The sequence below is a fragment of the Gorilla gorilla genome, chromosome 12 (genome assembly GCF_029281585.2).
Source record: "Gorilla gorilla gorilla isolate KB3781 chromosome 12, NHGRI_mGorGor1-v2.1_pri, whole genome shotgun sequence".
NCBI classification, from domain to species: domain Eukaryota; kingdom Metazoa; phylum Chordata; class Mammalia; order Primates; family Hominidae; genus Gorilla; species Gorilla gorilla.
The window spans coordinates 97,002,077-97,025,546 of record NC_073236.2 but is presented as its reverse complement, the minus strand read 5'-3'; the positions used below and the strand labels follow the sequence as shown (position 1 = coordinate 97,025,546).

Sequence of the window (23,470 nt, the reverse complement as noted above, 5' to 3'; positions counted from 1 at the left end):
AACCTTTTTCCAAAATGACATGGCTTTTTGTCTCAGGGGTACTGAAGCAGGACTCAGCATGTCAGCAACAGGCTCAGAAGAGAGATGAGTTTTCAGTGGGACAGAGTCAGGGCATCTGAGCCAGGGAAAGTGATGAATTGTACAATAAAGCCCTTTTGAATCTGCTCTCTGGCTTATTTCCCCTAGGGCATGTGAGTACACTGTGGATCTGTTTATTTTTCTTATTTATTTTCTGCATTGAGTAATACAATTTTTGAGACTCCTATGAAGAGGGTATCTAATGTAGATGACTCTGTAAGTACAATATTATGATCTGGAGTGTGAAGATTGTCCTTCTGATGACTTGAGTCTGAAATCAGTGATTCAACAGTTCTAACTGTTGGCATCCCAACCCTGGGAAATGGGTGGTGGTGAAAGCCATTGTACCAGTGAGTGAGCTCTGGGAATGCATCTGCTCTCTTCACAAATTCCAAAAAAAATAGACTGCCAGGGACGGCTGATGGCACTCCTAGGCATGCTTAGGCCCAGGCTGCCTTCTGTCAAAAACTCATGCCATTTCAAAAGACTGCAGTTTTAAAAAAAACTTTTAAAACATTGTCTCTGGAAGAACTTGAGTGTCCCTAGACTCACCTCTGCTCTCCTTGTCTCAAAGGGTAGTGTCATAACCTGGTTAAATATATTTTTAAAACCTTTGAGATTCAAAAAAATATTTTATAAAGGACTATTATGCCCCCAGGGTTACTGAATGGGAAGCAATATAGCGGAGTACCTTATGCATTGAGAGGGTTTCGGGACTATTGAAGCATTGTCTGAGGGCAGCAAATGGTCTCCACCTCTGAAGCCATGAGGAAGACAGATCCAATTGCATTAGGCATAAGTAGTCAACAACTTAGTGTTTTAGAATATTCTAGAAGGATGCCAAATTAGCCACCCCTGGGACCATTCCTGGGTTTACTAATATCACAGCTTCTCCCAGAGAGTACTTCTATCATGTCTCTGAGGGAAGCACTAGTGTGTGAGCCCCTAAGAGGCCTAGACTTGAGACCCTCTCAGCAGTATGGAGGTCCTAGAAGAGTGACAGCAGTCCATGGTTCACTCCCTCCTTAATAAGTGTCTCTGTTTACCTGCAGGTAAACCATCTTTTTAAATTAACCTGACCCTCTGTTCCCCTTTCCCCCATTCTCAGTGACCCATAGAAGGTGACCTCTGAGAAGGAAAGTGTAGCTCTGACTTGAGAGCTGGGTCTGAGAGCTAGGTCTCACATGTTTTGGGAGGAGGAGTAGAGGTTTGCAAAAGGAAAGGGAAGGAGACAGCAGAGGGAGGGGATTAGGTATCTGAGAAGAGGATTTGACTTAGAAGAGGTTTGACTCATCCATCAAAAGAGCAGTCATAACTGTCTGAAAAAGCCATTGGGATATCAGTACGGTAATGTATCTTGACACCCCAGGGAAGTAAAGAACAACCCCAGAAACCAATTGATTTAGGCATCCCCCTGAGCAATCCGTTCACGTCCTCATGAAGAAGTGAGGAGAAGCCTTCTGAATCTGCAGGGCCCCCAGGGCAATGGAAATGGAAGAATTTGTCACAGTCTAGTTGATTTGGAAACCTCCACTGGGTTCATTTGAAGCTTCTCAGCCCTGCTCACTGTTTATTTCACTGTTTTCTGTTTTCCCTTCCAAATGACTGAGCACTCTTTAAGCTCAGAAAACATCTGAGTTATAATCTATGCATTTTCCTCTATCAGCCAGATATTTATTTTTATCAGCAACTATTTACATATAAATGAATATGAAAAGTGATGACATATAAATGAATATGAAAAGTGATTAATGTGAAACCAAGGTGCAGACTTGAAGTTAACTTTGTTAGATGGAGATTCCCAAAGAAGAGACCTAACAAGACCCTTTCCGTAATGTTCTGATTCCAGCTTAACTGATTGAGCCCCTCTAGGACAGCCAGTGAGCAAGACCAAGAGTAAGTGTTTGGGAAAATAGGGCTGACCACATTTAAGTCATCTGGGACTGAACATTCAGCAGGAAAAAATGGGTAGGATATTGTTTGGTCCTCCTGGACTGGCCCTCTGATTTTCTTATTGTTTCTCTCTAGCTTATCATCTCTGTCTTTTTATTCTACTTTCTGGGAGACTTTCTCAACCTTTTTAAAAAATAGTTTTTAAAATTTATTTTTACAGAGATGGGGGCAGGGGGTCTTGCTATGTTGCTCAAGCTGGTCTCGATTTCCCAGCCTTAAGCCATTCTCCTGCCTTGGCCTCCCAAAGTACTGGGATTACAGATATGAGCCACTGCACCCAGCTGAGACTTTCTCAACTTTATATGCCAACCAGATGTATCTGTTTCTCCCTTTAGTTTGTCAACTTTGCTTCATGTATTAAAAAATTCTGTTATTGGGTATATTTGTATTTAGGATTTTTATGTCCTTTTGAAATAGTCCTCTTTTTTTTTTTTTTTTTTTTTTTTTGAGACAGAGTCTTGCTCTGTCACCAGACAGGAATGCAGTGGCTCAATCTTAGCTCACTGCAACCTCTGACTCCCTGGTTCAAGCGATTCTCCTGCCTTAGCTTCCTGAGTAGCTGGGATTACAGCCATGCGCCACCACGCCCAGCTAATTTTTGTATTTTTAGTAGAGACGGGGTTTCACCATGTTAGCCAGGATGGTCTCGATCCCCTGACCTTGTGATCCACCCGCCTTGGCCTCCTAAAGTGCTGGGATTACAAGCGTGAGCCACTGCGCCTGGCCAAAATGGCCCTCTTTATCTCTGTTAATACTCCTTGTCTTGAAATCTTTGTCTGATTTTAATACGGTGACACCAGTTGTCTTTATTTTTCCCTGGTTTTTAGGATTTTTAACAAACTTTTTTTCTGGTTTTATTAAACTTGAAATAGAATGATTCTTACAGCATCTGTAAAGCCAGCAGATGTTGTTTGAGCACAGATTTTAAAAGCCCTATTAAGGGGAAAAAACACACTCAGAGCAGTTGCTTATTTTTCTATTCTCTCACTGAACAACAATCGACACAGAAGACTTCTGTGACCAAATGTGTGGGGACTTTTCCCCACACACCAAGCAAGCAATCAGTTTTGCAGCAGACATAAGCTGAGTATCCTCCAATTCAATTCTGACCATGTCTACCTGGAGAGTGTCAGAACCTATAGATTGAGGGCTCTCCCAGTCCCACAAGACTGCCACCCGACTTCCAGTGACATTCACAAGCCCCAGGCTGTTTTTCCTGTGATTCTGACCGGCTGGCTGTAAATCAGGAATTCCACAACCCCCTCCTTGGGTTCAATTAATATGCTAGAGTAGATCCTAGAATAGGAGAAACATGTTTACCTGTCTATTATGAAGGATATTATGCCAAATACAGATGCAGAGATGCATAGGGTGAGGCATGTGAGAAGGGGTATGCACCTTCCATGCCCTCCCTGGGCACACCACCCTCCAGGAACCTCACACGTTCAGCTCTCCAGAAGCTCTCCAAACTCTGCCCGCTTGGGCCTTTTATGGAGACTTAATTGGGTAGGCATGATTAACAACCATGTAGAAATGTGATTGGACAAAAAGGGTATGATCTAATACGAATAGACTGAGGGGGGAAACCCAGCAAGTCTTGTCTGTTCAGGTTCTAATTTTGTTTTTTTTTTTTTGAGATGGAGTCTCACTCTGTCACCCAGGCTGGAGTGCGGTGGTGTGATCTCAGCTGACTGCAACCTCTGTCTCCCGGGTTCAAGCGATTCTCCTGTCAGCCTCCCGAGTAGCTGGGACCACAGTCACATGCCACCATTCCCAGCTAATTTTTGTATTTTTAGTAGAGACGGGGTCTCACCATGTTGGCCAGGCTGGTCTCGAACTCCTGACCTCAGGTTATCCGCCCACCTCAGCCTCTGAAAGTGTTGGATTACAGGCGTGAGCCACTGCGCCTGGTCCCTTGTTCAGATTATTCTTGACCTCTCTGTGCAGCATTCATTCCTCCTGGGGGCAGGATCCTTTCTGAAATGAGGGTCTTTTGGCCAACATAAGACAAGGTAGGTCAGAGCTCCAAGACAGAAAGGCACGGGGGTGGGGGTGCAGAAGACTAGCATATGTTTTTGGTTTCTAAAGTCTGCCTTGGGGAGAAAGAAGAGCAGGTGAAAGGGGGGCAGGAGAAGGTCAAGGAGAGAGACTCTGTTTTCTGAGGCCTGCTCTTGAAGCTTTAAGGTGCCCCAATAGTATAACAAGCGCAATGGAAGTTACTGGCTGATAACGCCCATAGTGCTTGTTACACTATTGGGGCACTTAAAGCCTCAAGAGCAGGCCTCAGAAAACAGAATCTCTCTCTTTGACCAATATAACCAGTTATTATGTAACTCCCACAGAGCTTGTTTATATCACACCTATAAAGACATTTTTCATTACTATTGTTAATAGATTTATTAAGATATCATTGTCATTTGGTAAACTATTATTAAAATATACAATTTAATAAGTTTTGAAATATATACACCAGGAAACCATCACCACAATCAAAATAATAAACTTAATCATCACCCCCAACAGTTTTCTTGCACCCCATTATAATCCTCCCACCTGCCCTCCCCATCTCCCCCACCTCACCCCCAGGTGACCACTGATTTGTTTTTTGCCACTATAGATTCATTTATATTTTCTAGAATTAGTTTTTTGTTTTTTTTGAAAGGCAGTCTCCCTCTGTCGCCAGGTTGGAGTGCAGTGGCACGATCTCAGCTCTCTGCAACCTCTGCCTCCCGGGTTCAAGGGATTCCCCTGCCTCAGCCTCCTGAGTAGCTGGGACTACAGGCATGTGCCATCACATCCAGCTAATGTGTGTGTGTGTGTGTGTGTGTTTTAGTAGAGACGGGGTTTCACCGTGTTGGCCAGGATGGTTTCCATCTCCTGACCTCATGATCCGCCTGCCTCAGCCTCCCAAAGTGTTGGGATTACAGGCGTGAGCCACTGTGCCCGGCCTATTTTCTAGAATTATATATAAATGGAGTCATACAGTGTGTACTCTATTTGTCATTCTGGATGATTTTTAGAGTTCTATCGTCAAGTTCGCTGATTATTTCTTCTACAGTATCAAATCTGCTATTAGTCCCATCCAACACATTTTTCATTTTAGATTTTGTATTTTGCAGTTTTCAGATTTCCAATTAGTTATACTTCTAAAATTCCCCACCTTGTCACCCATTATATTCGTCTTTTTCTATAGATTCTTTAGCGTATTTATAGTAAATATTTTAAGTCCATACCTGCTAATTCTAACATCTGAATTATCCATTAATCTAGGGACTGTTTTTTCTTTTGATTATGGGTTGCATTTTCTTGTTTCTCACTGCGCCCAGCCAGTCCAATCATTTTTAAATGCATACTGGGTCAGTGTGAATGATGAGTTATAAAGACTCAGGATTCTGTTATTTTCCTTTGCAGAGTGGTAAGTTTTGTTCTAGCAAGGAGTTACATTGGTGGATCACTTCGATTCTGTGGAGGCTTGGTTTAAAGCTTTATTAAGCCTCACATATTTCAATTTTGCCCTTAGTCCAATGGGATTTCAATGGAAAGACCAAGATGCTTACCAGGCCCCTTTAACTTCACAGAACTTGAACTCCAAATTCTGTCTTCTCAGTACTGGACAGCTCTTGAAGTCACTGCTCGGCTCCTTGAGCCTTCTAGCTGATGTTTTCCATCGGGCTCCTGGGAATCTCACCCTGTACTTGCATAGTTCAGAAATAAGCAAGTAATGTGAGGGGAGTTTGTATGTAGATTTGAGGGCTCCCCCTTCTGTGTCTCCTTCCTCTGCAGGATCTCCTCCCTCAGTTTCCAGCTGCATTGGCTGCCTCAAGCTCTGACCTCTGGTTCCTCAGCCTAGTAGACTGTAGCTTTCTGCCTGAGCTATATTCATCTCATACTGCATGAACGTGCTCACGGGGAAAGACACTTAAGAGTGGCTCTCACTTTGTCTCACTTTTTCTTACTTTGTCTCACTTTTTTCTAGGTTCATAACCCCTCCAATTTTTACCTGATTTTGGTTGCTCTCTAGTACTTTCAAACAGTTGTTCTTTTTTTAAAAAATTATTTTATTGTATTTTTGAGACAGAGTCTTGCTCTGTCACCCGTGCTGGAGTGCAGTGGCATGATCTCGGCTCACTGCAACCTCTGCCTCCTGGGTTCAAGCAGTTCTCCTGCCTCAGCCTCCCAAGTAGGTGGAATTTCGGGTGGCTACCACCATGCCTGGCTAATTTTTGTAGTTTTAGTAGAGACAGGGTTTTGTCGTGTTGGCCAGGCTGGTCTTGAACTCCTGACCTCAAGTGATCCTCCCACCTCAGCCTCCCAAAGTGCTGGGATTACAGGCGTGAGTCACCACACCTGGCCTCAAACAGTTGTTCTTTATATTTTGTCCAGAGTTTATCACTGTTACTGGCTGGAGGGTTAGTCAAATTAGCCTACCGTGATAGGAAGCAGAGCTCCTCAATCCTTCTATGTGCTTCCCCTCCTGTTTCTCTCAGTTAAGAAAAAACAACATACTATGTATGTTTCGTAGATACTGTATTTTTTCTTCCCTGAGGATATTAATGATAGTGGCTTTTTATTTTTATTTTATTTATTTATTTATTTTGAGATGGAGTCTCACTCTGTCGCCAGGCTGGAGTGCAGTGGCACAATCTTGGCTCACTGCAAACTCCACCTCCTGGGTTCAAGCGATTCTCCTGCCTCAGCCTCCTGAGTAGCTGGGATACAGGCACGCACCATAACACCTAGCTAATTTTTGTGTTTTTAGTAGAGATGGGGTTTCACTATGTTGGCCAGGCTGGTCTTGATCTCTTGAACTTGTGATCCACCTGCCTTTGCCTCCCAAAGTGCTGGAATTACAGGTGTGAGCCACCACGCCTGGCCATGTTTTTTGTTTTTTAAGTATTCTTCTCTATTTCTTCTCTCTGTTCCTTCCAATTTGTATTCTTCTGTTGATTATTTGTTATTTGGTCTCTAACACTTGTGTTAGAGGGTTTTTGTTTTTTTTTCCCTGGTGACCTTTGTTGTCAAATAATGTTTAAAAGTAGGAGACTAAAAATCAGAGTGAAAGCTCTGTGCTTGTTCTTGTCAGAACCTGTAGTGCAGTTCACTGTAGGGTGATCAGGTTGGCCTGGTGTTTGGATGATAAATGCCAGTTTCTTTAGATATTTTCTCATGGGCTTGTCAGATTCCCCAGAGAAGTTTCTTCTATCTGTTCCCCAGAGGATAAATGTTTGTTACCTGCATTCTGAGAGCTTCATGGGAAGAAGGCTGGAGGCTCACCATTCAGTAGACATAGGTTCACTTGATCTCTCTGTTAGAATTGTAGCCTTGTCCTTAGCTGTGCATGGTGCCTAGTGTCCCCTAGGCCTGAAACGGTTTTGTCCTCTTCAGAGAATAAATGTCTCGACTGGTGGGACGTAGACAGTTGCCTGGTGGTATGGAGTTGGGAGAGCTTCTTGGGATCCAGCTGCTTCTCAAAGAGCCTTTAACTCCTCTTCCTTGCTTCAGTCCCCTCCCCTACTTCCAGAGGTACCTGGTGTCATTTCATGAGCCTTTGGGGTTCTCTAGACAAATTGGGTACTCAGCTTTCCACACTGAACCTTCAAGTCTGTCTGTCTTGAGTGCATAGTCTGTTATCACTCATTTATCTGCTTTCCAGCCTCTAAAATTCTGTGGTTTCTTCTCTGATTTTCAGAAGGAAAGGAAACTAACTCAGAAACCAGCAGCTAGCTGGCTAGATTGCTTTCATTGGATTGGTTGATTTAAGTGCAGAATCTCCAAGTCCATGGACTTCAAGTGCTTCTGAGTAGTCAAACCATTAGGGAAAATTTTGCAAAAAACAAACAAACAAAAAAATAAGTGCCTGTCAGTCAGGGTGAGTACATACCAAAGTGGCAAATATAGGTTAATACATTTGAGAATAAATAAACAAAAAGAGAAATGATTTGGGCTACATCATGGTCTAGGAAGGAGACTGAGAATTGATGTAGACATTTTCCTGGGGCTCTCTGCCTGTGCTACTGTGCTGAGTCTCTGTATCTGGCTCTTGTTCCTGCTTCAAGGAAATGCAGAGGATCTGGGGAAGCTCTGAGCAGAGGAGAGTGAAGTGATAACCTTATAAGGGCAGGTGGTAAGTACTGGGATTCTTCAGCCCAGAATACAGAGAGGTGGCCTGTCTCAATTGAAAACCGTGGCCAGGGTGGAGAAGGCAGATTGGAGCCTGGGCACCAGAACCTGAGATGCTAGGAGGAGAGGGTTGTTTCTGAAACTGCAGCAGGCAAGTTTGGCACAAATAAAAGCACAATTTACCATGGCAGGCTAGAAACTTGGGAAACTATTAAAAGCAGCTCTTTTGATAGGTGGTTTAATTCCATAAGGGTTTAGACAGATGAATGACAGAGCTCCTGCTCCACTAAATACAAAAAGAGAGAGTGGCTCCTAGGAGACGCTGACACTTACATAACCTTCCATTTAGACACTGAGGAGGTCAGGATGCTGTTACTGGGCTGTTAGCAGAACACTGGGCTGGATGGAGAATGAGCAGCTTGGTGTAGTAGGAAAAACTTGACACAAATTAAGGTCTACATTCAAATCTTGACTCCTCAGCTTACTTACTGTGACCTTGAGCAAGTTCTTAACCTTTCTGACACTCCCAAGTTTCTGCTGGAAGTTAAATAAGGTAGTTACATAACCTACAGTATGTTCAATAAAGCAAGGTTAGCATGATTCCTAAACTGAATTTATCTGGGCCTTTATTTAACACATACTTGCTGAGCTCATATCAAATACCAAGCTGGGTACAGGTATCTTCCCTATCCTAGAAAAGCTCATGAAGTGAAGACACAGCTCTGCTCCATCCTGCAGCCCTTCCTTGGCATGCTCTGAGGCTGTGAAGGTGAGCATTGCTGGGTCCTTTCCTGGCTGCAGGGTGATGTGCCTGGGACAGAGAATATCTGAGCATCTTATCCCTTCTCAGCAAACAACCCCACTTCCCTCCTAGCCACTTTCCTAATAACTAAGTAAAAAGCTTTCACAACTTTCTAAGTAATACAACACGGTGGTGATGTGGTTTGCAGGCCACTTCTGCTTTTTCACTTACTTGTCTCTGCTGTAGTCTCCAGATGGTCAGAGTTGAAGGTTTTTGGGGAAGTGGAGGGGGTGGGAGTGAGGGGCATAGGAATAGTTCCTGACACTGTGGGAGAGTGAGGTTCACTCCCCTCCTACAAGAAATGTGTTCATAGCCTCTGGGTGCCCACATCATTATGATTAATTATGATGAGCTCAGATGAGATCGTGCCTCCTCCCAGCCAACTGTGTTCCCTATTTCTTAGTATCCATCAGAAAAGTTCCATGAGTCTCTTCTCTTGCCTGGTGTACTGTAGCACCTCTCCAGTGACCACTAAACCCGCCTATTCAAAACCCAGCTTTTAAGATCTTTCCATCCTTCAGTATCAATTATATATTTTATTGGCCTTAATTAAACTTTCCCTTTGATCCAGTGTTAAACTACATTGTGAGCCTTTTTTTTTTTTTTTCAGACAGGGTCTTGCTCTGTCGCCTGGGCTGGAGTGCCGTGGTGCGATCACAGCTCACTGCAGCCTTGGCTTTGTGAGCTCAAGCAGTTCTCCCACCTCAGCCTCCTGAGTAGCTGGGACTACAGGCATGCACCACCACACCTGGCTAACTGTTTATTTTTATTTTGGTAGAGACAGAGTGATGCTACGTTGTCCAGACTGTCTTGAACTTCTGGCCTCAAGCCATCCACCGGCCTTGGCCTCCCAAAGTGCTGGGATTATGGGCATGAGACACCACACCTGGCCTAGTCATGAGATTTTCTTTGACCTACTGCTGAACCTCCTTTCCCTGAAGGTTGTGATGTTGGGAGGGGTGAGTCCATCCTCCCTTTCATCTTGCCTCCACCGTCAGGACTTGTTTAACCTTCACACTGTTACTTCCCTTTTCTAGAACTCACGTGCTGTGTGTCAGACTGAGCTTTCCCTGATTCATTCTACAATCCAAGACTTGCTGCACTGTCCTGCTGATGTTCACAGTCGTGCCTGGGAAGAAGGCAGCCCCACTCCCAGTACATTTCAGTGGGAGACCTCTGCGTGCATCCATGGAGACGCAATGGGGCGGGGAAGGAACTGTGGGAGTGCACGTTCCAAATCCTGTGTCTCCACGTGTGGATCAGCAGCACCTCGCTTTCTTGTCAGAGACCTCGCTGTTACAGAGCGAGACCTGCTGAGAATTGAGGGGCTGAGGGAACCCCTCCACCTCCTCCCTTCTGCAGCGCCCTGCGCCCCACCCAGCAACAGCGGCCACTTGGCAGTGGGGCTGCTGTGAGCTCAGAGCTGCTGCCACCCTGCATGTGTCCGCTCAGTTCGGTCTTATGCTGTATAGTTACTAAATATGTACAGGAGGGCCATGGCATCTTTCTGAATGGATTTTTCTTAAGAAATGCGCCAGTGTTTATGAGGTTCAAGGTATTTCCCTGTCCTTGCTGTTACCATCACTGAGCTTTTTCTCGATAGGCTTCATACTTGTTTTTTTGAAATGGGGGAATTTGCTGTTTACCCTCTGCATTCCTATATGTCACCCTCCCTCCTACTCCTCCAAGGAACAGAATTACCGAGGTTCTGACAAAAGATAAGCCTGTAAACTCATCATCTGTGTTTTGTGGTTGGAGAGAAGCTGGTGTTCTGCCCGGCTCTGCTTGGTCACAGACAGCTCCAGCAAGAGCAGTTGTTAAAAGTGCCAAGCGTGTGTATCACTGTGACAAGCCGTTTGCTTACTGCCCTGTTCCCTTGCAGCCAAACCAGCTGATGAAGAACTGCTGCCAGGTGGGTCCTACAGCAGGTCACAAATGACCTAGTTTCATTTTAAGCAGACAGACTCTGTTTGGCCTAGAGGTGTGGAGTGAGAGAACTGTGTTTGTGGCTATGAGTCTGTGTGGCCAACCCCATGACCCCCACCCCTCCAGCCCAACATCTTGTGAGCACATGTGACCTAGGCCCCGGGGGACCTGCCTGCTCCTTTGGCTTGGGCTCTTCGTGTTTCCCACCTGCCTTCGGCACCAGCCCTTGGTGGCGTCACAGTTGGCCACTGAGCTGTGCTGAGTAGCTGTGCTACTTGTGCTGGCAGCTGCAAGGATAGGAATAGCTCAGCGCCCGATGAGCTCCCTGAGCAGATGTGAGGCTGGCAACTCCCCTGCCCTCTGTTTGCAGGCACAGGGTCACAGTCCCAAGAAAGACAACTGGAGTCTGATCTCCCAGCCATCTCTGGGGTTACTAGGAGGCAGCTGGATGGCAGATACGAGAGGCCCAAATAGCCAAGCTGTTGCAAGACAGAGTGGCTACAATTGAATTGACACCCTGGGAAGAACGAGGTAACATGGTAAGGATAATGATGCTCTAGATGTCTGTGTCCTCGGAGGCTGAGCTCTGCTTGGCAGAGAGAGCGTGCTGTGTGAGGTGGAGGGCGGCTTTGCAGACATCTCAGCTTCTTTTCTGAGGAGGAGTTGGTTCTCATCTTAGGCTTCTGCAAGGGCGAACATGGGATGTCTCCACCACCACCCACTCTTGGAGCTGTACTGGGTCTTGGCTTGGGGCCCTGAGGGTGGGGCCTATGTCAGAAGCATTTGGTGAGATGGGTGGAGGTGGCAGGCATGGGTTCTCCTCAGGGTTCCCACTGAGGGGTCCCTTCAGCAAAGACCTGGGAGGAGGTGCCGCATCACGTGGATGTTTCTTCCCTAAAGAAAAAGACACAGGAAAGCTGTCTGTCTGTACCCTGCTCTGGATTTATTGTTGTACTTGGACCCAGAAGGGGAAATGATTCCCTCACCCTTTCACTTTCTCTCTGAACCCCTATTAAGTGGTGACTGCAGATTCTGGAAACAATTAGCTGCCCGTGACTCAGCTGCCAGCTTCATTTTCTCTGCCTTTTGGGAGAGGCCCTCTCACCCAGGCCCAAGAGATTTGGAGACAGGAGTCAGGCCAGGTCTGAAGCAGGAGAAGGGAGGCCCCTCCTATCTACCCAGCTGACATTTGGCTTTGGGAAAAGCGCAGCTTGTTCGAGCCACGTGTGCCAAGCAGGCTTTTCCTTCCTCTTGTAAGTAAAGCTCGTGGTTCTGTAGTCCAGTCATCCTAGGAGGATGATGTTGATTGAGACTTCACGCTCTCCCTTTGTCTCTGGAAACTGCCCCCTCGTTCTGACAGAATCCCCCAGGCAATGGAAGAAGGATGCCGAGGCGCCTCTAGTCTGTGCCTTTGCCGTTGGAAGCATTTGGTGCTGAGAGGGTTTCCCAGCCACCCGCTCCCTTTCTGGGGCCATGGTGTCCCTGCTGTGTGTCAGTGGCATGTCACTGTGGTTCAGTGAGCACATGGGTGGACGTGCAGAGACTGTCTGCTCAGCTCCCAGCAGACATGCCCCTGGGGTGAGGACACAGGCTCTGCAGGGCATCTCCCCCTCTGGCTCAGTCATCGCCTGCCCACCCTTCACTTCTTAAAGGTGCGCAAGAGAGGAGGGCCGACTGGAGGGTGTCGCCGGAAGGTTTCAGCCTGCCCTTCACAATTCCCCTTGTGCACAGCCCAGTTTCCATCTCTCAGGGCCCACCTAGGAAAATGGATTTCAAATGGGGGTTTTCATCCAGAGATTTGTTTAACACAAAACAAGAAAAGCTGAGAGGCAAAACAGGGGAGTGAGGGGCAACCCAGAGATGGGGAACAACAACAGCAAGCCGCCCCCATCCTGAGACTGGCTGGGCACCAGGGGAGGACGCGTCACCAGAGCCTGGGGCCAAGGCCACTGGGGTACCTGCCACACTGTGGACCTGTCTGGTGGGGGCTGGAGCCTCGAGAAGCCATGATTCTTGTCAGAAACATTTCCCCAGGCGGAGAGAGGGGGCCCCAACCTCTCCCCTCCTCTTGGCCTCCAGAGTCCTGCAGGTGCCTCACAATAGTGAAACCCAGTTGGAAGCAGCTGCCCTGGGAGCCTGGGGCAGGCGACCCACCGGGTTAGTCCCCTGCCACTCAGAGCAGAGCAGAGCAGAGCAGAGCAGGGGGCTGAGGGCAAGCAGGTGGGGCTGTGCGTGGCCTCAATGCACTCGGTGTCATGTCTGAGCCTGGTGTTTATGCCCCACTGCTGTCCTAAGTCCCTGGTGAGGGGAGGTGGAGGAGCTGCCCCATGGGTGTTTGGAGATTCTGTTTTACTCTGCCTAGAGAGGAAACGGCTTGGGGGAGGGAGGGGGAAGCCTTTATTCTTTGCTGTTGTCCCTGTTTTCCTTTGGGGGAATTTACTCAGTTAGCAGCCCCTCCTTACCATTCCCCCCAGGAAGGCCATGTCCCAGTTTTCTGTCCACCCCTCCTGTTCCTCTGCACTGTGTCTCTGATTTTCCCTGCCAGGGAAGCTAACCCAGAGCACGCACCTGTGCTCATGAGTGTTTCCGCAGGATAATTCGTTCTGAGCATGATATCACAGTGTGGATTGTCTGTCTGTAAGGAGATGCCATCTACTAACCAATTTGTATTGTGTTTCCAATAAATTCCTGGAAATTTTGCCTGGTTTTATGCTGTTCTTTACTAGGATGGTGGCTCAGGTGTAAGACTGTGCACGCACCCCTAGGCCCAGCATCAGGTGGTCCTTGTTTCAGAACCTTGAGCTCCGAGGGCCCCGGGGAGGTAATAGGCCAGGCCAGTTGGTCTGCTCTGCCCCAGCTGCACTGAGACTCTCAGAGGCCTTTCCCCAGGGTCTGCATCTTCTTCTGCTGTCTCATAAGCCACATCCTGGGGACATGGAAGTTTCACGAGGCGAGGTCACCCCAGTAGGAGGCCTTTGACCCTGTGCCCCCAGGCCTGGAGGTATGAGGTGTAATAGGCAGCCTTTTTCCCGTGAACTACCCTGCAGTGTGACTCGTGCCCTGCTGTGGCCAGTGCTGGGTTGTGGGGATGGGTGCTGGGGTGTTCAGGTGGTGCACTGAGGAAGGCTGCTGTGCCCCAACATGGGGTTTGCTGTTTGGCTGGCTGTTTGTGTAGACTCTGTCTCCGCTGCTGTGCCAAGGTCATTATAGGGGAAAGTGAAGCTTGGCTCCCTTGGGACCCCTTCAGCCTGTGTTTGTGAAGTACACATGTTTGTGACTCTTGTTTGCTGGGCTTTCTGAAAGATTTTCTTAAAAGGAGACACTAAGCTTATTTTTTTCTTTTCCTTTTTCTCAGACATGGTCTTGCTCTGTCACCCAGACTGGAGTGCAATGGCGCGATCTCGACGCACTGCAACCTCCACCTTCTGGGTTTAAGCGATTCTCGTGTCTCAGCCTCCCAAGTAGCTGGGGCTATAGGCGCACGCCACCATGCCTGGCTAATTTTTGTATTTTTAGTGGAGACGGGGTTTCACCATGTTGGCCAGGCTGGTCTCGAACTCCTGACCTCAGGTGATTTGCCCTCCTTGGCCTCCCAAAGTGCTGGGATTACAGGCATGAGCCACTGTGCCCAGCCTTCTTAGTGTTTTTGTTTGTTTGTTTGTTTTTTGTTTTTTGTTTTAAATTAAGGCTTTTAATGCGAACTCAAATATCACCTCCCTCTTTCTGGAAGCTCCTCTGTAGCTTAGAGTGTTGCATGCCATACCTCTCAAGGGGGCCGACCTTAAGCTCCATACCAGGACTGGGTTTTTATCATCAGACTTCCTAGGAGGTTTCTTCTGCCCCTCCCTGCGTAAGTTTTACCCTCTGTTTATTCTGATTCTGCTCCTGGGTGCAGAGGTTGCTGGAGGAACCACACCACCTACTCACGACCCCACAGCTTAACTCATCAGGGTGCTTAACTCACCAGGCCCCTTTGAGCCACTTGCTTAGTGACCCTTTTCTATGTTCTTCTTTGGGAGCTTGATTTTCTTATTTCCAGAACCAACTGTTCCAATCCTTTGCCACTTTTTAAGTCCTTATCCCCTGAGAGCTGCGGCTTCTAAGAATCCCTTCAGCTTTATTCCCCCTGTCCCAAGACCTACTGAAATAGTGCCATTGCTCCAGCTCAAAGAGGCATCCTTCTATCTTCTGGGGACAGACCCTCCTGCCACCCATGATCTGGATTCATCCTTCCACTCCCTTAGGGCCTTGCAATAGTGTCCTGACTCAGGCCAGACTGCCACTTACTAGCTGGATGACCTTGGGCAAATTATTCAACCTCTGTGTGCCTCAGTGTTTCCATCTGTAAAATGGGATAATAATGGAATCTCCCTCATCAGGACTAAAAAAATTAATATGTGTAAAATGCTTAGAATAAGGCCTGGTACATTCCAGTCCCCATCATCATTCCCCTCCTCCCCAATATTTTTCTTTTCTCCCTTCTCCTGTATTTAAAAATCTCTTCATCTAATCCACCAAATAACAGAACAGTCAAACCACCAAAACATCTGTCCTCTGCTTAGTTTCATCTAAAGCTATTATCTTCTCTCCTTTTACTGGCACATTTGTTGAAAGGGGAAGAGTTGTCTCCATTACTTCAAATCTCATTAATTCCTCAACCCATTATAGCACTTTATGGCTTCCATTCTGCCCCCACCCCCATTCACTCACTGAAATTGCTGTCAATAAAGTCACATTTAATGACCTTCTAATTGTTAAATCCAATGCTATTCTTAAGTCATCCTCTTTGAGCTTTCTTGAGCATTTGAAGTTGTTGTAGCCATGTGAATTTTCTTCATTCGTTACACTAATCCCTTTATTCTCTACCCAAAGCAATGCTAAGTAACATGCAGATGTCATTCATAGTCTTTTTTTCAGATTTTTTTTTACAAAGATAATTTCAGATCTAGTAGTAAATCACCTGTGTGCCACTTCCCATTTTCCTCCATCTCAGCAGTAAATACTCTCTTTAATTTAGTGTTTATCATCCCATACATGATTTTATACAATTAATGCATATGTATGAATCCATAAGTGATAGCATGTTTTGCATATTATTAAATTTCATACAATGACAACCTATCACTTTTTGAAAAGCTTTTAAAAAATAGACCCAGACAGTGCATTGTTAATCCAGGTTGTCCATCCAGGGTGTTAATTGACCAGACAGTGTCAGACATGGACACTGGTTTTCAGATCAACTCTCTTCAATATGTAATTAGGAAACACTTTTGAAAATGCTCTGTTCTTGCAGGAGGCACTTTGCAGACTGTCTGGGTATTTTATGTTTGGCTTTTACCTTCATAAAAGATGGCTTGATTCTGTCCTTTTTAATGGGCAATCTCTTTACTTGGGTGAAGATTGCCTTGACTTCTTTTCCTCTGCAGTCCTGCTTTTTTCCTAAAGATTTTTTTTTTTTTTTTCTGAGCATTTCACTGGGTTTTCCTACATGTGTCCCTTACTTGCAGGGATTTTTTTAAAGGATGTTTCTTGATTCTCTTCATTCTCACCAGATGACCACATTCTTTCCCATAGCCCTGGTGAGTGGAAGACCCTTGCTTCTATCTCCAGTCCGAAGTGTGCTACTGTACATGTTTGCCTGGGTGTCTTCCAAGCCCCTACAACTTGTTTTACCTCCAAACCTGCTCCACCACCTGCATCCTCAGTGTGTCCCCCACACAGCCTCCCCATCTGGATCCTCCGTGGTCTCTGCTGCTGCCTTTCTTCAGGCCTTTGCTTGGAATACAGACATAGGTCATCTGCCACGTCCCCTACCCTCATGCTCTTGCCAGAGTAACTGATGAAAATGCAAACCAATCATCATCTTCCACTTAACAACCTCGTGCACACACCCCTCTCCTGCCATACTGTCTGCAGGATCAACCCAGACTCCCGGGCTTGGCACCAGGGCCCTTCTGGATCTGGTCCTTCCTGCCTTTCCTGCCTGTCCCCTAGCTCTGTGGTAGGCCTCCTCTCTTGCCTCAGTGATCTCCTCCCCACACCCCTGCACACTGAGTCTTCTCACAGCTGCATGCGCTGGCCATGCTCTTCCAGTGCCAGGGATGCCATTCTTTTCTCTCCTTCCTCATCCTCTGTGATCCAGCTTATGTGCATGACTTACCTGACAGCCCAGGCAGAGTCGGCTCTTCAAGCCTCTGCTCTCAGGGTGCATCACCACCTAAAAGACCCTGGCCTGCACTGGGTTGCATCGCGCTGGTTCCATTTGCAGGTCCGTGTCTCCCCGGCTTAGCTGGGGGGAGCTCAAGGTGAGAGTACAGTTGTCTGCCTTTGTAGCTCAGTGTCTGGCCCACGGCAGGTGCCCAGTAAGCACTGGCAAGTTAATGACTGCTGGCCTGTCACCCAGCCCTGCCTGCTTGCCCCCTGCTCAGGAGTCCCTGGAGGAAGGTAGTGCCTGCCATCTGATCCTCTCTCAGGGTGGCAGCAGATTATGTTAGGAGAAAGAAGAGAAAAAAGGGTGGAAGATGCTGCCCAAAATTCACACTGGATAGTGCAGCCTGTCCCTGGGACCAAAATGCCATTTAGAACCCAAATGTAGGAAATGGGGTCTCCGCCTGCCCCCAGCTCCCATTATACCACCATGGGTACTACTCCATCTCTAGGAAACCCTACACTTAAACACAGTTTTCTTTCTCTTCCCACTCCTCTTCCTTCTCCCTTCCCTGCTCCACATAATAACTGCCTTCCTCACCAAGTGCTCTGGGCATATAGTTACTCCCATCCCCAGCCCCTGGAGGTGGGCAAGGGCCAGGATCACTATTCCTATTCACAGATGGAGAACTAAGTCCAGAGAAGGGTACAGTGGGCTGGGGCCATAGTTCGGACCAGGGAGTCAGTCCTACCTCCATGTGGCGGCAGCCTGAAGCCTGCTTCGCGAGGGAGCACCCAACCCCGTTTAGAGAAGGCCTTGCAAATGATGGAAAGGCGGGGAAGGGTGGTGTGACCCAGCCTGTCAGTGAGGAAGCAGTCCTCAGGGTCAAGATGGGGGGCAAGGAGAATCCAGGGCAGGTTAGGAGTGCGGGCCTGAACCCTGTGACCAGCATCTACCCAGGAACTCCTCAAGGGCAGCCTCTGCTCTCTCCCTTGATGGGAAAAGACAGGACTGCAGACATGCCTGCAAACCATGGGAGTATCTGCCCATTTCCCTTCCATCAGGTCATGAAGGAGTGAGGGCAGGTGCTGGGAGAGGTGGGAGGACTTGAGGGAGGAGTTGGTAGGAGAAGGGTCCAGGGAAGAGGAGACTGAGGAAATGGCCCATGGAGCTGCCCTGAGCCCAGGTGGGCGCATTCAGGGGCAGAGATGGTACCAGAGGAAAGGTGCCTGGTGTTGAGCTGGCAGTAAGTGTTGGCGCCCCAGGTGGGGATCCACCCGAAGGAGCTGCTCAGTCCCCACCCTCCAGGAGTGTGCAGGCCTTTCCTAAAAGACCTGACTCAGGCTGAGGTGGCCCCGCCCAGGCTTGGACTCCCTTCCCTGTGGTGACAGAGGGCGTGGAGAAGCAGGGACCCCCTAGGCGTGGCTCCAGGGAGTAAAAGGGAGCAGTAGGAGTTGAGGGGGCAAGAGGGGCCCATGGGGAGCTGAGAGACAGAAGAGCAACCCTGGAGGGGGCCCAGGTGGCACCCCAGTACCTTGGTAGGTTTCTGAGTGCAGCAGGTAGATTTTCAGAACAGGGAAGTGGGCTGGAGATAGACAGTGGAGGCGGGGTCTGGTACTCACCTGCTCATCCTTCCCGGGCCCACCTCCCTCTGCCTGATACTTTTTCTCTGGCTCCCTCCCCAGCATCCACATGGACCCTTGATGCCACCCTCCTGGTCTGTGTGTGACACTTCTGGGCTTTCACTTCTATTCCTGATGACTTTAGTAGCTGGGGTGCATCCTGTCCATGATATGAGAGGGCTGGGCTAAGTGGATTAAGGGAACTGGGGAGGGATGTTAGGTCCCCAGCATCAAACTCTGTACCCGAGGGCCTGGAGCCCTGGTGGCCTGCCTGAGGCCTCACCCAGGAAAGCAGTTCTGCCTTTCAGGACATGCCAGGGCTTCCCAGAAGTTCTGGGAAGGACAGTGCCCCCTGGGACAGGGCTGTGGGATGGCTTCCCCACTCTCTGCCAAGTTTCCCTTCACCTTGGGGCGCTCACTTTGACGCCTACTGACAGTCCCAGGTTAGAATTAAAGACAGGTATTTGGTCTTGCAAATAAATATATTTAAAAGGGAAGTTTATTAATATTGGAAGGGACAAACCGGAGAGCACAGAACATGCAGCTGTCCAATTTCTAAGGTGACTCTGCTGTGACAGTGATTGGCCTCTGTCCCCTGCAGCTGCGCAGGCCCCTGTCTGAGCTGGTGTGCCAACGGTGCCTTGCCTGTCTCCTCCACCCGGCATCCTGCTCTCCCCTGCATTCTGGGAATGCCATCCTGGACACACTGAGAGGCCTAGGTGGGTTTCTCTCCCTGCCACCCACCTGAGTCCTGCCAGTGCTTTGGCCTGGCCCCTGGTCTGCTGCCATCCCTTGTCCAGTTGGTTGAGGCACCGTGTGCTGGCCTTGTCCCTCCAGGCCAGAGCGCGGCAGCCCTTACCCCCACAGCACTGCAGCCCTGCAGCTGGCCCTCAGCCCTGGGAGGAGCCTTCCTTTTCCAGAGAGACCTCGCCCTGCACTTTCAGCTTCCCTATGGCCTCCGCCTTCCTAGAGGCCTCCCGGTAGCGCCACTGCCTGGAGGGTTGGTAGGAGCTCTCGTCGCTCACTGGGCCCTGCCGGCCCCGCGTGAGGCCCAGCAAGGCCCGGCTCTGGTGGAGGAAGTTGGGGCTAGAGAAGCAGTAGAGCACGGGGTCCAGGACACTGTTGAGGTAGGTGAAGGCCAGGGAGCCATGGAATAGCTGTGTGCAGAGGTCCAGGGAGCGGCAGGCGGACAGCCAGAAAGCCACCATGGAAGCCATGCCAAAGATGATGCTGGGCAAGAAGCAGATGGTGTAGACGGCCACCACCATGGCCAGCACGCGCATGGCCCTCTGCGGGCCTGCCTGCCCACCCAGACCACGGTTCCGGATGGTGAGCCCAATGCTCACAATAGCAAAGAGGATGAGCGCCAGTGGCAGGAAGAACTCCAGCAGGTACAGCGCCTGGTGCCAGCGGAGTGAGGCCGAGGGCTTCGTGCCCACCCTGTAGCTGAGGCAGGAGGGGCCGGAGAAGGTGCTCAGGAGCAGGTGCCCGTTGAGGAGCAGGATGCCCACCCAGAGTCCCCCGGCCACCCGGGCAGCTGCTCCCACGGAAGCACGGCTCAGCACGTGGTGGGGCTGCACCACCTTCAGGTAGCGGTTGAGTGCGATGGCTGTGAGGAAGACAACGCTGGCCGTGCGGTTGGTGGACAGCATGAAGAGGTTGACTTTGCAGGCAGCAGCCCCAAAGCGCCAGGTCTCATGGAGGAGGTAGTAGTCCACGCGGAGGGGCAGGTTGCTGATCAGGAGGAAGTCAGCGGCCACCAGGCTGACCAGGAACACTGTGTTGGAGGTCCAGGGCCGCGTGTGGATGCAGAAGATGAAGAGGGCCAAACTGTTCCCCACCAGGCCCAGGACAAACTCCAGGGCCAGGATTGGTGCCAGGAAGGCAGACACCAGCGAGGAAGAGGTGGGGTGGCAGGGCCCTCCAGAGGACCCCCCCACAGTGATAAAGGCAGAGGGAACAGAGGAGGGTGAGGGAGAGAAGGAGGGAGGGAGAACAGAGGAGGAGAGAGAGGGAGATGGAGAGCTCAGGTTATGAAGTTCCATGGGCTGCTTGGCTCATGGGCCTGAGAGAAGGTTCTGGAGTCTTCTACCCCTGCAGGAGTGCTCAGGGCAAAGTGGGATGATTGGCACTATCAGCTGGCCACCACGGTGACACAACATCCTGGGGTTTTCATCAGCATTCTCGCAGCCACTGAGAAACACCCTGTGTTCCTGTTTGCAGGCCAAGGGGAACCCTGCAGCCCTCCCTCCTTCCCTCCGCCTCGGGGTACTGAGTGATCCCACCACATGAGGTCTCTGAGCCCAGCCTGGGGGTTGTGCTGCTGGTAGAGGAGGAAGCAGGGCTCAGCAGGGGCAAGATGGAAGCCCAGAGAAACCCTGAAGTGGGAGGATAGTCCAGCCGGGTGAGGTGGGGGCTCTCAGGATCATGCAGCCCTCCCTGGACACCCCCTCCTCCACTACATATAGAGGCTGGTGGCTGCCTCCCTACCTCCACCAGCTCTGGCTTCAGGGACTGTGGAGCCAAAAGGACATTGTCCTGAGAGGTAGGCAGGGAGTCAGTGAAGACCTCCACCGCCCTGCTGGTGGCCTGGAGGGAACCAGTCCTATTTGTGCTCCGCCAGCCTGCTATGTGTCTGAAAACCCACTGTAGTTCAGCTTTCAGTTGCTCCCAGGTTCCTGATGGTTCCGAAGTCTGTGATGGTCCCAAGTCCGGGTACATGGTGAAGTAGGCCCCATGGACGGGGACGCCCCTGCCAAATTTCTACTGCCATGGCACGGGGAGCTGGGGGCTTCTCCCGCAAATAGAACAATCCTGATTTTTCCCTGTCTGTGTCTCCCCATGGCTCCTTGTCCACTCCACTCCCTGCCCCCATTAGCATTCACTGTGGTATAGGGAGTGGGAGGCTGGGGCTAGCTCCAGACAAGGTACAAGTCCAGCTGTCCCATGGTGAGGTATTCTCATGAGCCCATGGGCTGGTCCTGTGGGTGGAGATGAGGGCTTCAGGCTTCTGATAACCCGGGACAGCAGGGCCAAGGGAGGTGCTGGTTCCAGGCTCCAGGGCCTGACCCCATCACTGCCAACTGGCTGGGGTCAGCAGTCTGCCATGTGTGGCCTGGCCTCTGTGTCCCAGGCACAGTGGCCCCTGGCCTCTCTTGGCTGCCGTGGGCTCCCATTTGGTCAAGGCTGAGGGCAGACATCCCTGGGAGAAGCAGGGTGGTGAGGCCCAGCCTAAGCTTCATATGCAGACAGGCCTGGGTTGGAAACAGAGCTGCCCTATTTCCAAACCTCTCTGAGCCTGATCTGTAAAATCAGGCACTACCACCTTCTTGGAGAGTTGTGAGGATAAAGTGAGATAATTTATGTAAAAACTTATAGGCCAGGCGCGGTGGCTTAAGCCTGTAATCCCAGCACTTTGGGAGGCCGAGGCGGGCAGATCACGAGGTCAGGAGATCGAGACCATCCTGGCTAACACAGTGAAACCCCGTCTCTACTAAAAATACAAAAAAAGTAGCCGGGCGTGGTGGTGGGTGCCTGTAGTCCCAGCTACTCGGGAGGCTGAGGCAGGAGAATGGCGTGAACCTGGGAGGCGGAGCTTGCAGTGAGCCGAGATCATGCCACTGCACTCCAGCCTGGGCAACAGAGCGAGACTCCGTCTCAAGAAAAAAGAAAAAAAACACAAAAAAAACTTCTAGGGGATTCCTTGGGACAGAGCGAGTGTTCACAAAAACAGATCTAATTTTCATGACTTTCTCTCTGGATTAAGCTTGCCCTGCATATGAGAGTAAACTCTTCTCTTCACGGCCATCTGTATTCTGACCTGGGTCCTCCCTGGAACATTCTATGTCCTCTTCTCAGGTCCTGCACGGAGCAGTGCATTGCTACAGGCCAGGAACGAGCCGCGTGGGGCCTCTGCCCGTGCCTGTCCTGGACCATTTGTGTTTGAAGGAGCCTGATGGTGTTTTTTCTTTGCTTGCAGGGGAGGAAAGCCCTTAGGGGTGAAGAGGAGGGTGAAGGTCCCGATGTCTCTCAGGGCCAGTAGCCTTTTCAGCAAAGGCAGGTCTTTCTCTGCTCCCAGTGGAGTGTAGGAAGGCAGTGACCCACTGGGCTGGGGATGAGGGAGACAGGGCTCAAGTGTTCTTTTCTAGAGGAAGCTTTGAGTCCACGCAGGGACCTGTTCTGTCCAGATCTGTCACTCTCATGTGCATGCCCTCACTGACTTCTCACGGAAGTCCCAGGAAACTGAGCTGTGCCCACTGCAGGTTCCATATTCTTGTCTCTTCCCACTGGTGCCTCTGAGGCCTCCAGCATCCTAGACACCTATAGCAGGCTCAGGGGGCCCTCTGGAGTCTTTGAACAGGGCACCTATGCATGACAGGGGAGGGAAGGGGACACAAGGCCAGACACCCCCACCAACACTGCTGAGCTCCTGGTACAACTTCATGCCCCTCTCCAGGCTGATCATAGTCTTTAGGTATTAACAGTGGTTAGCTCTGGGTGGGGGGTTTTGTGTATTTCTGGGTTTTCTATAGTTAGCACAGATGACTTCTGTTATTGGAAAAAAACTCAACAGATGCTAGTGTTTTAAAGTTATGTAAAAAGACAGACTGGGCAACATGGTGAAACCCCCATCTCTGCAAAAAAGAAAAAAAAATTAACAGGGTGTGGTGGTGCATGCCTGTAGTCCCAGCTACTCAGAAGGCTGAGGTGGGAGAATCATTTGAGCCAGGAGGGTCAAGGCTGCAGTGAGCTCTGATCACACCACTGCACTCCAGCCTGGGTGACACTGAGATCCTGTTTCAAAAAAAAAAAAAAGTAAAA

General features: G+C 49.5%; 2 protein-coding genes across 9 annotated transcripts in view; one reads left to right on the top strand and one right to left on the bottom strand.

The window, feature by feature from the left end:
- Positions 1 to 13,579, top strand: part of MTA3 (metastasis associated 1 family member 3) — a 262,022-nt gene extending 248,443 nt beyond the window's left edge. For 6 of the 8 annotated variants that reach the window (XM_055377786.2, XM_063695917.1, XM_019021133.4 and 3 more), the window contains one exon: positions 9,991 to 13,579. In XM_055377786.2, the coding sequence (XP_055233761.1) occupies positions 9,991 to 10,016 (26 nt within the window). In that variant the 3' untranslated portion in view covers positions 10,017 to 13,579. The remainder of the gene's footprint in view (positions 1 to 9,990) is intronic. The other 2 variants (XR_008676815.2, XR_008676814.2) reach the window with 1 other exon arrangement.
- Positions 13,580 to 19,124: 5,545 nt separating this feature from the next.
- On the bottom strand, positions 19,125 to 20,784 carry OXER1 (oxoeicosanoid receptor 1). Its single transcript, XM_004065327.5, has one exon. The coding sequence runs from the start codon at positions 20,692 to 20,694 to the stop codon at positions 19,540 to 19,542; it is 1,155 nt and encodes a 384-aa protein (XP_004065375.3). The 5' UTR covers positions 20,695 to 20,784; the 3' UTR covers positions 19,125 to 19,539.
- Positions 20,785 to 23,470: the final 2,686 nt, after the last annotated feature.